This window comes from Archocentrus centrarchus, chromosome 13 (genome assembly GCF_007364275.1).
Source record: "Archocentrus centrarchus isolate MPI-CPG fArcCen1 chromosome 13, fArcCen1, whole genome shotgun sequence".
Taxonomy (NCBI): domain Eukaryota; kingdom Metazoa; phylum Chordata; class Actinopteri; order Cichliformes; family Cichlidae; genus Archocentrus; species Archocentrus centrarchus.
Genome location: NC_044358.1, coordinates 41,472,216 through 41,487,260, shown reverse-complemented (window position 1 = coordinate 41,487,260; position 15,045 = coordinate 41,472,216). Strand labels below are relative to the sequence as shown.

Here is a 15,045-nt window from a genome sequence, read left to right as displayed (position 1 = left end):
CTGAAGATTCATGTCCACTGGCAATAAAGAATACTGATGCCCTTTACTTACTAAGGCAAAAGTAAAACCTTCAGTGAAATTACAGTTGTGTTCAAAATAATAGGAGTGCATTTAAAAGCACAAGTAAAGCTCGGAATCCTGAAATTGTTTTTATTTCCAGGCATTGGGAACACTGCACATTATATTCTAAATCAAAACATGAAGAAAAATGTTTAATTTTTCCAATTGCTTAACAGGAAATGAAGAAAAATGAATGCTGGGCTTTAGGAATTAGAATTTAGGAAATCTTTAGGAATTAGCGTTCCTGTGAATCACTAAACTAATATTTAGTTGTATAACCGCTGTTTCTGAGAACTCCTTCACATCTGTGTTGCATGGAGTCAACCAACTTCTGGCACTTGTGAACAGGTATTCCAGCCCAGGATGATTTGACAACTTTCCACAATTCCTCTGCATTTCTTGTTTTTGCCTCAATAAGTTTTTTTTTTTTTTTTTTTTTTTTTTTGCCCACAAGTTTTCTATTGGATTAAGGTCCGGGGTTTGGCCTGACCACTCCATAACTTTAATTTTGTTGGTCTGGAACCAAGATGCTGCTCGCTTACTGGTGTGGTTGGGGACGTTGTCTTGTTGAAACACCCATTTCAAGGGCATTTCCTCTTCAGCATAAGGCAACATGACATCTTCAAGGATTGTGATATATGCAAACTGATCCATGATCCCTGGTATACAATATACCCGACACCATAGTAAGAGAAACATTCAAATATCACGATGCTTGCACCACCATGCTTCACTGTGTACTGTGGCTTGAATTCAGTGCTGGGGGTCATCTGAAACACTGTCTGGGACCCTTGGACCAAAAAAGAGCAATCTTAATTTCATCAGTCCACAAAATGTTTCTACATTTCTCTACAGGTCAGTCAGTGTGTTCTTTGGCAAACTGTAACCTCTTAGCACATGCCTTTTTTTTTTTTTCCACAGTCGGAGTTTATGGGGGCTTCTTGCCAGCAGATTAGCCTCACACAGGTGTCTTCTAATTGTCACAGTACTCACAGGTAACATCAGACTGTCTCTGATCACCCTGGAGCTGAGTCTTTGCCATCCTGGCTATTCTTCGATCCATTTGTGTGGTAGTCTTCTGTTTTCGTCCATTTCTCTCTGGCTTTGCTTTCCATTTTAGAGCATTGGAGATCATTTTAGCCGAGCAGCCTATTGTTTTCTGCATTTGAAAGAATGCTTTCAAGTGGCCGTGGTGCAGTGGGTAGGCGCTCGCATTGCAGCCAGAAGGTTGCAGGTTCGAGCCCCTGTCCCTGCGCTACGTTGTGTCCTTGGGCAAGACACTTAACCCACATTGCGTAACGGTAGCGCCGGTCTCTGGCTGCATGACTGCAGATGCTCATCTCTGGATGAGTGATCTGGAATGATCATTTCATTGTGTGCCTTGTGCGCACAGTGACAATGAGTTGAATCTCACGCTTTTCTTTTGAACAGTGTCTGGAACGGCCCATTTTTTCTCAGGTTTTCAGTGAGAAATGCATGTACATGTGTTGGCTTCATCCTTAAATAAGGGCCACCTGATTGATGCCTGTTTTTTCACAGAATGAATGACCTCACTGATTGGACTCTACGCTGCTATTATTTTGAACACATCCCTTTCAATTAATTATTCAATTACACAGACTCAGGAGCATGCATATCATGAATGTTGGGTCTGTTGGTTTTCTATGACTCTACTACACCTACTGATAAATTGTTTGCCATGTAGTAATACGATTTCTACCAAAAAGATTAATCTGGTTAGACATGTTGGACTGCTGTTATTTTGAACACAACTGTACATGTCCAATCATGGAAAAGTAGCTGTCACAACTGCTCCGCTGTGAGCACAGTTTTGGAAGAACTACTTTCCTGTTTTAATGTTTTTGTCCAATAGGATCAAGATATCACTGTTTACAGTGTGGGTTAATTGACCTTGAATCTGGTTTCTAAAGAAGATTTAGTACAATGGCCAGTGGTTTGTTACAACACCTCAAGAGAATCAGTAGAAAATCTTTTTGCAGAAGTGTGTTGCTGCTATTCATTTTCCTAAGAGGATGGTGGATTAACTTTCTGCATTATGTGTCTTGAAGAGAAGCTTGCAGAGGATGGTCATCAATTTAACTTTGTATTTCAAGTGAGGTCAGTGTATTGACTTGTCACCACAGAAGGAGTGGAGGATTGGATGGAGCCTGTGTCCTGGCACGGCTGTGGGGGCCTGGCAGCGAAAACCATTGAGTGACTGCTGTCATGTTTCCAGGTTTTTGGCAAACTCAAGCAGGAAGAGAAATCTGAGTGTTTATGACTGGTGTACTGGGGCATAAGATTATGCTGAGGCAAGAACCGCTCCCACAATGTCACCCACTTGCTGCTACTGTGCACAGAGCACTAACATCCTGATGACATGTCGACAGTATAAGATATTATTGGATTGACCGGTCAGCTGAAAGAAGGATGTGCTGTCAGTGTTGTATGTGGAGGGGAGTGGCTACCACTGCTATAGATCCATTCAATAATCAAGCATTCATCAGGGAAGAAAAATAAAAAATAAAAATTGCCAAAGCATGTTAAAAAAATTAAAAATTTAAGTTAGTGATGTCAGTTCAGAGGAATGTTTTTTTTAATGCTTTCATGAATCCATCTTTCTTCTTGCTCTCACTTTTTTCCTGCTTGACTCAGTCCCTCATCTTTTTGACCACTTGATAAATGTCTCTCCTCTTTTCTCATTTCAGGAAGTATAATATTCGTGTGGAGGACATTATGGTGCGTGACGTGCGGTACATCACACTCAACTGCTGCTACAGAGACCTGCATAACGTCCTGCTGACGGGCCAACTCAAGACTCTGGCACTGGTGGAATCAGCTGGTCAGATACTAATACACACACACACACACACACACAAATGCATACACACACAGTCTTGTAGAGACAAGAGTGAAGTCTAAGTAACACATTTGGTCATTTAGCTTTCAGTGTTCACGTCAGTAGGTAACTCACTATACTTGTAATTAAACCTGTTTGTATATCAACAATACATACACTCATTTCCAACATGACCTTTGTCTATTAGATAAAGCAGATTACATTTTCTATATAAGAAGCCACAAGACTGTTTTTTCCATCTCTGCAGCACATGGACACACATTTAAAAATTCATGCATATCTAATAAATAACTTTAAAGGGTCATAAATGTTTACAAATTGAAATTTAGAACCTGCACTTTGTCTACCACTGCTAAACACAACTTTTTATTAATTAATTGTTGACTGATTGCAAAATCACCCCTGAATAGCCTTAACCATATCGTCTGATACAAAGAAACTTAAAGCTCCAACACTTTAAGATTTGATTCTTAGAACACTTTTGGTGTAGCTGCCTCTTTTGAGTTCTGAGACTTTCTGGAACATCTGTAAAAATAACACAAATTATATAGGTATATTTTTCTTGTGATAAATGGATACACAGCACTCTCTGAGTAAACAAGTACTCAGTTACAATCTCTTTAGGTTCTTTGCCTTTCATCCACTTTGCTTTCTTGTGCCATTCTTGGGTAGTGAGTGTTTTTTTTTTTTTTTTGGTGGTGGTGGGGTAGCCTGCAGGTGCAGTTGATGTGTGCTTGACTATTTTGTTTTGTGTGTGCACTGGGCACACATATTGGTAGGTGGGCTGGATTCACATTTGTGAAGGGCTGGAATTGGGCCTTGGACTTAATGTATCAGGCTTTACAGGATTAGAGTGAAGTGGTTCATTTATTTATCACTCTACAGCATAGAGTTGTAATATGAAACCACAGTTGTAGTCCATTTATGTTACTCAAATATAAAATATAAAATATAAAATATAAAGAGTATATTATTTAGCATTTTGGAGTTTATGCTCAATTTTGAATTGACTTAAGGGCTGATCTGAACACAAACTCAAACATAGCTCCCATTCCACCTGACATCTGTGCTTGTGTGAAGAAACTGTAAATTGGCTTCATTTCAAATCAAATTAGTCTTCCAAAAAATGTCAAATTTTGGCAAATTGTTAACCTTAAATTGACAGTAAAGCTGCAATAATATATACATTTCTTTTAATTTCCCAGTGCCTCAGATTATTGGGTGTAATCGACATGATATCACTCAAACTGTAGTATGACTGACAACAAACCCACAGAGAAATGTTTTTTAACCCAACACTGTTTTAATTAGCTGTATTAATTTCAGTTATCTTAAGCTTATTATATTTTTTTTGTTTTGTCCACAACACCATTCATCTACAGCAGGCTGCTGTTGTCAGCAAAATGGCTCTGAAATGCCTACTTCATATCACAATTTTCAAAATTGTGGGTAAAAAAATCTTTGTTCCAAGCATTTGATGCTCATTTAAACTCAACTGTGGCAAGTAACAGGTGCAGGAAATGTAAAAATCACACCTAAAACTGGATAAAAAGGAAAGAAGTTGACTCAGTCTTTGCATTGTGTGTCTGTGTGTGTCACACTAAACATGGAGAACAGAAAGAGGAGACGAGAACTGTTGGAGGACTTGAAAACCAAAACTGTGGAAAAATATCAACAATCTCAAGGTTACAAGTCCATCTCCAGAGATCTTGATGTTCCTTTGTCCACGATGCACAACATAATCAAGAAATTTACAGCCCACAGCACTGTAGCTAATCTCCCTGGATGTGGATGGAAGAGAAAAATTGATGAAAGGTTGCAACGCAGGATAGTCCAGATGGTGGATAAGCAGCCCCAATCAAAGAAATTCAAGCTGTCCTGCAGACTTAAGGTGCATCAGTGTCAGCTCAACTATCCGTTGACATTTGAATGAAAGGAAACACTATGGCAGGAGACCCAGGAGGACCCCACTGCTGACACAGAGACATAAACAAAAGCTAGACTACAGTTTGCCAAAATGTACGTGAGTAAGCCAAAATCCTTCTGGGACAATGTCTTGTGGACCGATGAGACCAAAATAGAGCTTTTTGGTAAAGCACATCATTCTACTGTTTACCGAAAACAGAACAAGGCCTACAGAGAAAAGAACACAGTACCTACAGTCAGATATGGTGGAGGTTCAAAGATGTTTGGAGGTTGTTTTGCTGCCTCTGGTACTGGATTCCTTGACTGTGTGCAAGGCATCATGAAATCTGAAGATTACCAAAGGATTTTGGGTCACAATGTACAGTAGGGCCCAGTGTCAGAAAGCTGGGTTTGCGTCCCAGGTCATGGGTCTTCAAGCAGGACAATGACCCCAAACATACTTCAAAAAGCACAAATAAATGGATGAAAACAGAATGCTGGAGAGTTCTGAGGGGTCCGGCTCTAAATCCCATTGAACACTTGTGGAGAGGTCTTAAAATTGCTGTTGGGAGAAGGCACCCTTCAAATATAAGAGACCTGGAGTAGTTTGCAAATGAAGAGTGGTCCAAAATTCCAGTTGAGAAGAAGAAGAAGAAGAAGAAAGAGCTTTATTTGTCACATACATATACATGCAGTGAAATTCATTCTCTGCATTTAACCCATCACACACATGGAGTATGTAGTACACACAGCACAGCATGGAGCAGGGGGCAGCCAAAGGGCGCCCGGGGAGCAACCTGGGGGGGTGGGCTTGCTCAGGGACCCACAGTGATGCCAGCCCGAGGATTCGAACCAGGGTCCTCTCAGTGATGAACCCTCTTCTTCTCCCCTAGGCCACCACTCAAGTTTTTTTGTAAGCTTGTTGATGGTTATAGGAAGTGATTGATTTCAGTTATTTTTTCCAAAGGGTGTGCAACCAAATATTAAGTTGAGGGTGCCAATAATTTTGTCCGACCCATTTTAGAATTATATGAATTTTGCCTTTTTTTTTCTGTTTTTTTTTTTTGGTTTTTGTTTTTGGTTTTTTTTGTGTGTGTGTGTGTTGTTCCAATACACACAAAGGAAAGAAGGCAGTCTTTACAGTTCCTATGCAGAATGACCCATGCCCTGCTATTTTATAACCATATAAATACAACAGTGAAGTTTCCATCAGATATCTAAAGCGAATAACATTTGATTGAGTGCCAGCTTTTGTGTACCTAAAACTGTGCCTTTAATGTGTTACAACAGGGAGAAAAAAGTGTAACGTTCTAAGCACCTACCAGTGTGAAAGTGATATTAAAAAACAACAGTTATTACAGTAGTAAATCCTGTGTGAGACCAGTGTGCTAATCACCGTGTCTGATGTCATTGTTCGATGTTGCTGATGATGTTGCTGTAAGTGTACCAAAAACAAATTCCAGCGCCCTTGGTGATGTGCTCATTAGTTTAATTGATTGATTGACAAATCTGACTGGGTACAGCTTGCTGATCACCCCGGCCGCCTCACTGAAGTGCAGATTTGGTATTCAGAGCGCTGTTTCAATTATGCCATCATGCTGGAACAATTAGCTGCGGCATTTAAGCAAATACATAATCAGTACGTACTGTCACAAAGGCAATTACTTAAAGCAAGTAAGCTGCCACCCACATGCGCACACACACACACGCTACTTAATACACATTCACTGCATTTTGCTCTTGTTATGTAACTCAGCTGAGCTCTCTGCAGTGCCGCAATATGTTTGGAGTTTCCTTTATTTAGCTCACCTCTTGTTTCTAAAACAAGTTTACACTCTCTTCTCTTTTCTCACCTCCAAAAACCTGTCCCTCCACCCCCTTTAACTTCTTCTTACCTCTTCCTCCTTTCCTGTGTCTCCTCTCCCAGAGTCAATGATCCTGTTGGGTTCCATCGAGCGTGCCCAGCTCCAGTCACTGCTCTCACAGCAGCTCGGCCGCGCCAGACGTCTGCAGTACATCAGGGAGCGGGCTGCTGAGGAGAAGAAACGCCTGTCCATTGTGTCGAACTCAGCCAGCGATGACAACAGCAACCAGCGGACCAGCCAGGAAGTTCGCTTCCAGGTGAGAGGTCACTGGATGACAGATGGATAGCTGCATTTTGGAAACACGTTTGTGAGAGAATTGCTTCATGAATTTTAACCTGAGTAACAAAGTCATTAGATTTACTAGTGGGGAGCCATTCCCAGCTATCAGGCCCCTAATAACACCTTTCAGTCTCTTTCTGTTTCCAGTCTGGGTTCAGGAGACAATCTGTTATATCTGAAATATTACGTTTAAAACTTAAATTTTTGATGAAGGTTATAGTTAGGGCTGGATCATGTGACTGAACCATCCTAAAGTCATGCTGCTATAGGCTCAGGTTACTGAGGGATATCCCATGAGCACTTCTCCTCTCTGTAACTCTGTTGTATGTCTCTAACTCTGTATAATTTCTTTTTTGTAGTTTCTGCTTCCTCCACTCTATCAGGTGTCTGGTCCTTAGCTGCACGTCTTGATCCGACTGTGTTTATTTATTTATTTAATTATTTTATTGGTTGTTTATTTCTCTCATTGCTCACTATTTTTCCTCTTCCTTCACCCTAACTGGTCAAGGCTACCTTCCATGAGCCTGGAGGTTTCTTCCTGTTAAAGGGGAATTATTTTCTCTTCTCCACTGCTGAGTGTTTGCTCAAAGGAATCTTCTCTCAGTATTGTAAGGTTTTGAACCGAACGAATGTGTGAAGCAATTTGTGGGTTTTTGTTTTTCAAAGAAAGAAATGGAAATGGACAGCCAGGTTAAAGATCGATGTCCACATTGGTTGCAGGTACCACACTGCGATACTTAAACTTGAGCTTTATCTCTTTTTTCACATCTTTCTTCAATTTGCACCAAATAGCTAAGCATAATGTCCTCAGGCACTATGCAGTGCATTTTGTTCAGTGTTCATTTCTGCCTCCTCTTTTCTTTTACTTTACGCATTCTTACCCCTCTTTGTTACTGCCTGTATTTGTACGAGATGGTTAATTGGTGCTTATATATTGCCCATAGGTGTAAAAGTCAGTCATACAAACCTACTGTAGTAGACTCCAAGACTAAAGATATAAAGCTGTAAATGAGCATAATGGGTCCTCTTTAAAGAAATTGTTAGAGACAGTGTCGAAAGATTACATCCAGCCTTTCTAATGCCCAGGAGTTCACAGTCAATCAAAGTATTTCCATATGGGCAACTTCACATGGGCATTATTGGATTTGTTTTCCATCTACAGTAGCTTCACAGAAGCATTTGATCTGTGAGGGGTTTTTTTTATTTCAGAACATAAACCAGAATTGTTTTCCTCTTGAAAAATCCATTAACATAACCAAACAAAAATGTTTTTAGGTCATGGAAATGGCAACAGGGGAAGTCATTGAAGTCATGAAATTCTACAAGGCCAATGCGCAAATTCTTCTTTTAGCTCTTAACTTCTACTGTTTTGCTTTCTTGCTTTGTGTGTTTCCTTGTATTCTTCTCTATTGCGCCCATGTGATTTGTTTCCATTGTGTCAGCCCACAGAAGTCCATCAGTTTGTCTCAGTGTGGAAAAAGAAGAAAAAGGTGGTGATCTCTTGAGCATTGAATTGGACCTTTCGAATGCTGTTTCTTATCTGTGTGTGTGTGTGTGTGTGTGTGTGTGTGTGTGTGTGTGTGTGTGTGTGTGTGTGTGTGTGTGTGTGTGTGTGTGTGTGTGTGTAGATCTCTACCGAGGAGTCATCCTTCAGTCCCACTCGTCCAATACTTCAAAAGCCCCTCAAACCTGCTCTGAAGAGACCCTCTGTGGTGGAGCGACCCACCGAGCTTCCCATCGGTAAGAACTACACTTATGTACACAAACACACACAAACAAGAGTTTCTAAACAGTAGACTGATGAGGCAATCAAAAAGGAAGGCAATAGGATATTTAATAGTTCTGGAAGAAGTGTGGGCAATGGCCTCTTTGTCTCTAAACCCCCAAAATGCTAATAATACCCCTCTATCTGTCTGTTCCTTACATGATGAAAAGTTCTTGCCGCTGTTTGTGTATCCCTCCACTAGGTGTCAACACAGTGTACTCGTTTTTGGCCATTGTTAAGTAATAAAACACTATAACACTTAAAAAAACAAACAAAAAGTGTGATTCTGTGTGACATCTTAACAGACTGTACAAGGTTTAGAACAGCCAATGGGTAACATAAGAGTGGCTATATCCATTTTTAATATATTACAGCCTACGGTCACATGAAAACAGTTTTCACAGGACTCTATGCAGTTCTGTGAAAAACTAAATACACCATATGATTCAGTAGCTTGTAGAGCCACCTGCAGCAGCAATAAATTGAAGTAATGGTTTCTGTATGACTTCATCGGTCTCTCACATCGTTGTGGGGATATTTTGGTCCACTCTTCTTAACAAATTCTATTCAGTTCATTGAGGTTTGCAAGCATTTGTTTATGTACAGCTTTTTTAGCATCCTTGCCACAGCATTACAGTTGGGTTGAGGTCTTCACTTTGACTTGATCTTTGCAACACCTTGATTCTTTTCTTTTTGAACCATTCAGTTATAGATTTGCTGCTGTGCTTCGGATCGTTGTCCTGTTTGATGACCCAATTTCAGTCAAGCTTTAGCTGTCAGACAGAAGTCCTCACATTTGACTCTAGAATACTTTGATATACAGAGGAGTTTATGGTCAACTCAGTGACCGCAGGGCGCCCGGGTCCTGTGGCGGCAAAATAAGCCCACATCCTCACCCCTCCACCACTGTGGTTGACAGTTAGTATGAGGTGATTATGCTGATATGCTGTGTTTGGTTTTTGCTGTGCATCATAGCCAGACGTACACGTTGGTCTCCTTTATCCAAAACACATTGTTCCAGAAGTCTTATGGTTTGTTCAGATCCAGCTTTGTAATGTTAAGCTGTGCTGCCATGTTCTTTTATCTCCTGGCAACCAACCCAAACAAGCCATATTTGGTCAGTCTTTGTATAATTGTACTTTCATGAACATTTAGCACACTAATTGAGGTTTGTAGAGTCAGATGGATGGAGCTCTTGTTTTTTGGTTTGCTTTGCTTTGCACGATCTGACTTTGGGGTGAATTTGCTCCTGGTAGGATTGCGGAATTGTTAATACAGATCTGAATCCTCCAGACCTGCAGTTTGCTAAAATGTTTGCTTTAATAGAGGTGGTCACACTTGCTGATGATCAGTCAATAAAGTTTGTTTGATTAGCAGCACTTGGCAGCTACTTACCATCTTAATTCCTATGGAATCGTAAATGGACTGGTTCTTAAATAGTGCTTTTCTGCTCTACTTGAGCACTCAAAGTGCTTTATACAACATGGCCATTCACACACACATTGATAGAAGCACTTTTTTCTTACATCTAAGTGCTTCCTATCTAACATTTGCACACACACTCACGCTCAGATGAATGCATCGGGAGCAACACAGGATAGATTTCAACAAAACAAAGAGTTTTACCTTTTTGCACAGTACTCGACATTCCCATCCTTGCTGTGAGTATGACTAAAAACACAATGAACTGACATCACTACAGTAATGTCATAAATCATTTATGTTAGGAAAAAGCTGTTAAAAAAAGAATATATCTGATTAGAAGAGCTAAAGAGGAGCACAGACTAAAAGACACATCAAAAAGAGCAGTCAGAAGCTCAGTACAGCTTTGTGTGTTGTATCACTGTTTTCTTTCAGTGTTATTAAAGTGCACTGACTTCTCAGTATTTGAGTTTTCTTTTTGACTTATGAACCGGATGGTCACTGAGTGCTGTCATGTCTTGTTGGCAGAGTAAATAGTCACTTTTGTTTAGTTTCTTATATCCACCCATTTCAATTACTCTGTTCAATCCGTTTGTTTTTATTTTTGGGTGTTGTTTTCAATCCTTTTGGTCTCTCAAATGCTCAAATAATCTGACTCAGTTCTTAGTTGCTATGTTTTACCATAGTGGATTTACATTGTCTGACTGCTCCAGACTCTGTGTAGTTGTGTTGAAGCCATGTATTCTTGTTGAAACTGCAACCTGAGGTTTCCTATAACTGGAAACTTGTAAGGCTTTTATAGATTTTTTTTTTCTACTTTATTTTACAACCCAGGTGATTTGAAATAAGAGCATTAAAAAGGGAAAATCTAGCATACTATACATTTTTACATGCTGTGCTGGTCAGTAGTAAAGAGTGTGAGTGGTTGTGGATATTATTTTTATGACTGAATAATCTGCTGGGTGCCACGAAGTGAAATAGCAAAAAATCATAATCATTATTAATCAAAATAAGAATCATTATTAAGAAGCTACATTTTCAGCTTATCTATTTCTGGAAAAATAAAAAATATCACATTATTTAACAAAATGCTGATGATTCATTCTGAGGTTGATCTGGTTCACTTCACAGTTCAGCCAGAGCCACTATAGTCAAAAAAAAAAAGGTGCAGTGGGCTGAGCAGCATCAAGACCCCAGCACAAAAATGAGTAGTCAGTGACAATAGTGACAATGTACCTAAAAGTACCGTTCCAACTAAAAAGTACCTAATGTTGGTTTCTTTGTCTCTGTCTCAGGCCCTCAAGATAATTCAGGCATTGCATTGAAGAACCTTTTCTGTTCCAGTCCAGACGCAGAAGCCCTAGAGGTGAGAGAGTCATGTCCTCGAATACACCCAACAACAGCACCGTCATCTCACACACACACACACACACACACACAGTGGCTCACATTCTGTCATTCACACATTCTGTACACCCACACAGTCCTATGCTATCTCTCACATACAGTCCTTCACGCTCTACAGTACAGTACCTCCCACACAAACACACACACAGTATCGCAGACAGCGTCAATATAAAACCCTCTTTCAGTTTGTCCCAGCCTTGCATCCTGCAGAACTTCAAAGAAAGACTCCTCACTCCTGCCTCACCCTGCTAATGTCTTGTTTCATAGAAATAACTTTTCAGTTTATTTTTTCTTTAGCGTTGCAGGGAAGTTTTGTCACGTCACAGTGGTATTGCAAGGATATTTTGCCAAGTCAGATTAACATTGAGGTTGTTGTTAACATTGTATGCTTGTCTCTGGTCGCCCTGGAAGAAAAACAACAACATGGAGAGCCTAACATCTCCTGAAATCACAAGGCCATCCAAACGAGTCCGGATATCAGTTGTGGTAAGAGCTATCGATCTGGCTACCCAAATGCCTGGAAACTATCTGTCAACCGGTTCATAAGTCAATCAACTGATTTGTCACCCAACCATTCCATCCCAGGGCTAATCCTACATGCCAATGGACTATGATCTGGGCCAGGTTCTGCCAAAGCCCATCTGTGCCATTGTGCCAAAAAGTGTAGAACACCCTCTTTCTTGTCCAACCTGTAACCCCATCTGACCTCACACTGCCTCTAGTTGCTGATATTATTGGTGAAGGCTGTCATCCATTCAGCTTAACCAGTTTCCATTGGTCTGATGGTCAGTTAAGGTTGTGCAGAACACTTGACCACTGAAATCCACTACTGCTGAGTGCTAATGCCAACGATGCCACATGTACTTTTTATAATTGAAATAAAATTAGCATTGTTGGGACCTCAAAGAGATTATGATCAGAACTGCCTTTTTTTTTTATGTGAATATAAAACAGTATTTCAGCCTGAAATGAAAACTTGAAATATATTTAAAAGCCTGTTATTTTCCTTATTTTCTGTCATGGTGGATGTTCATATTAAACATGGCCAGAGTTTCAAATAATGAGGTCAGTGTATGTACAAGTAATCCCTGAGGCTTCACACTGCTCTAAACACTCTGTTTTAGACAGTTTTTTTTTCTACTTTTAGCTTTGTATGATATCAGTGAGAGGGCATGGAAGTGCCACCTACCTTCACTTTAAACCTTGTTCATGAGGAGCAGGCAGGCAGAAAACGTTTGTCGAAAGAAAGAGGCAAAGAAGTTAGCATGACTTGTTTCAGATAGTGGATGAACTAAGCTATTGCACCAAGGCCCACTCTAAGATTAAAAAGGATTATTTTGAATTGTGACTCATATAAAGTTTCTTTAGTGGAGTCCCAAAATAAACTGGAAATGAGCATATTTTGTTTACTTCAATAAAACATATATGTAATATTGTTAATTTGGCAAAATGTGTTTCTCAGTGTGGGCCAAAGTCTTTTCCACTGTGACATTATGGTCCAACTACTATCATATTATGATTAAGATGTAGTGGAATTGTGGTCAAGTATTCTGCAAGGACAGTGCTGTTCAATCACGCATGTTGTGCTGTCTATCATCAGCTGTGTCACCCGAGGTGTCCAATCAGTGATCGCCTCCCAGAACTGGCCCTTCCCTGTTGCTGGAGTGACCCAAAATCTCATGTTATCTTTTGCAACCAATTTAAAAAGCTCTGGTACACCATGTCTTAAGTACTCAGTATAGGGAGGGGGAGGGGAAAGTCATGTTGTGGCACACTCCTCTGTGCATGCAGCATTGAATATCAGGATGGGAGCATCGTATCTCTTCATTAGCATCAAGCAGGTATTTGAATGACAGCGTTCCAACACAAACTCAAATGAAATACCCGAGAATATCACTACAAACTGGGATGTGTACCCAGCCGTCCAATTACTGCAGCAGCAATGCATGTCAATCAATGAAGCAAGCATCTGATTGTGAATTGAGAAAAATGATTCCACGATACAAGATCAGCTAGCGTTGCATGACAAATGATCAGACATCAGCAGAGATCAATTTCTGAAAATCAAACACTGTTAAGGTCAATTAATCATGTATTCTGACAGAATAAGTTCACATTTGTTCATTAATTAGCATCAATGATTTATTCATAATCTAGCCTTTGTCGCATCAAACTGCCACATTATTTTTCACTCATCACGTATGTGATTTCATTCACTAGGAGCCACCACCCAGCCTAAAGAGTTTCTTTGGGGTGAGCATGTCGTCCACATTGCTTTGAAATGTTTTTTGTTTTAATATCTGTTTCAATGTAGTATTCAAAAGCATTGAGATTTTATTTTTGTTAGTCTTTTTTATTTGAACACTTTCATTATTGCCACAACATGAACATGCATATCAAACACACTATTTAAAAAAAGAAAAAGCATTGAGTAAGAAAAACCATTTTATGTTCGTTACCATTCAGTGTGCAAATTTGGAGTCCTGGAGCATTTAGTTTGATTTCCCCACCATTATAAGACTTGGGTGGAGCACCTAAATGTGTTTTGTTTTTTCTTTTCTTTTCATAACAGCTAAGACAAATGAACAATAAAAACAACAAGGCTGAATATTCACTACAGTTCTGGTACACTGAGCTGTAGCACCTCTTCTGTGATACACACTGCAGAAAGCAAAGAGGTCGGACAAGCACAAGATGACATTTTACAGGAGCTGACAGAAACTACATAACATTTAAGTCATATGGTCATTGCAATATTGAACAGTCAAATCATAGATTTTCTATATATAAATGAAAACTTCAAAGTTCAGATTTTACAATAGACAGTGACCAAATCACTACAACACAGTGCTGCACTAGCATGTGGGAACAGATGGTTTTGACTCCCCAGAGGCTTGTACAAATAAGCTCATAATCACACAGTCAGACATAGCCCCATGAGAAACGGCATTTACATGTTAAAATATATAAATGGCATAAGCGTCCATCCATCCCAGATGGATGGCCGCTTACGCTTTATAACGTTTATAAAAAAAACCTTTATAACGTTTATAAAAAAAACCTTTATAACGTTTATGTTATAAAGCTGGACAGGTCACCAGTCTTGGCATGAACATGTTTTTTATATTTAAAATTTAAAAGAAATTGCAAACCAATAATAGTCTGTGTTCGTGGCATGGATGATGTGTGGCTGCCTGGTTGTGATCACACAAAATTTCAATTAAATGTGTTATTTAAAAACTAAATATACATGTTTGCAGCTTGAAAACACTTTTTTTTTTTTTTAACCAAATCTAACTCCTTAGGCCTCAGTGACTTTTAGATCTCAACAGAAATTTGCTCTGTGAAAACTGAATTGGTGAATTTAAGTTGAAGTGAAGTCTTTATTTTTTCTTTTGAACCAAAATGAGACTTAAAGGAGCACCTTTTTAATGACTGATTGTTCAGTCAGATTTAGCCCCAAAAGTTTCTTTGGCGATCTT

At 39.5% G+C, this 15,045-nt stretch overlaps 1 protein-coding gene across 1 annotated transcript in view; it reads left to right on the top strand.

Moving 5' to 3' along the window:
• clcn2b (chloride channel, voltage-sensitive 2b) overlaps positions 1–15,045 on the top strand; it is a 197,950-nt gene that overhangs the window by 154,660 nt on the left and 28,245 nt on the right. The window contains exons 16-20 of the mRNA XM_030744507.1: positions 2,769–2,902; positions 6,753–6,946; positions 8,598–8,709; positions 11,452–11,522; positions 11,993–12,049. Of these exons, the coding sequence (XP_030600367.1) occupies positions 2,769–2,902; positions 6,753–6,946; positions 8,598–8,709; positions 11,452–11,522; positions 11,993–12,049 (568 nt within the window). The remainder of the gene's footprint in view (positions 1–2,768; positions 2,903–6,752; positions 6,947–8,597; positions 8,710–11,451; positions 11,523–11,992; positions 12,050–15,045) is intronic.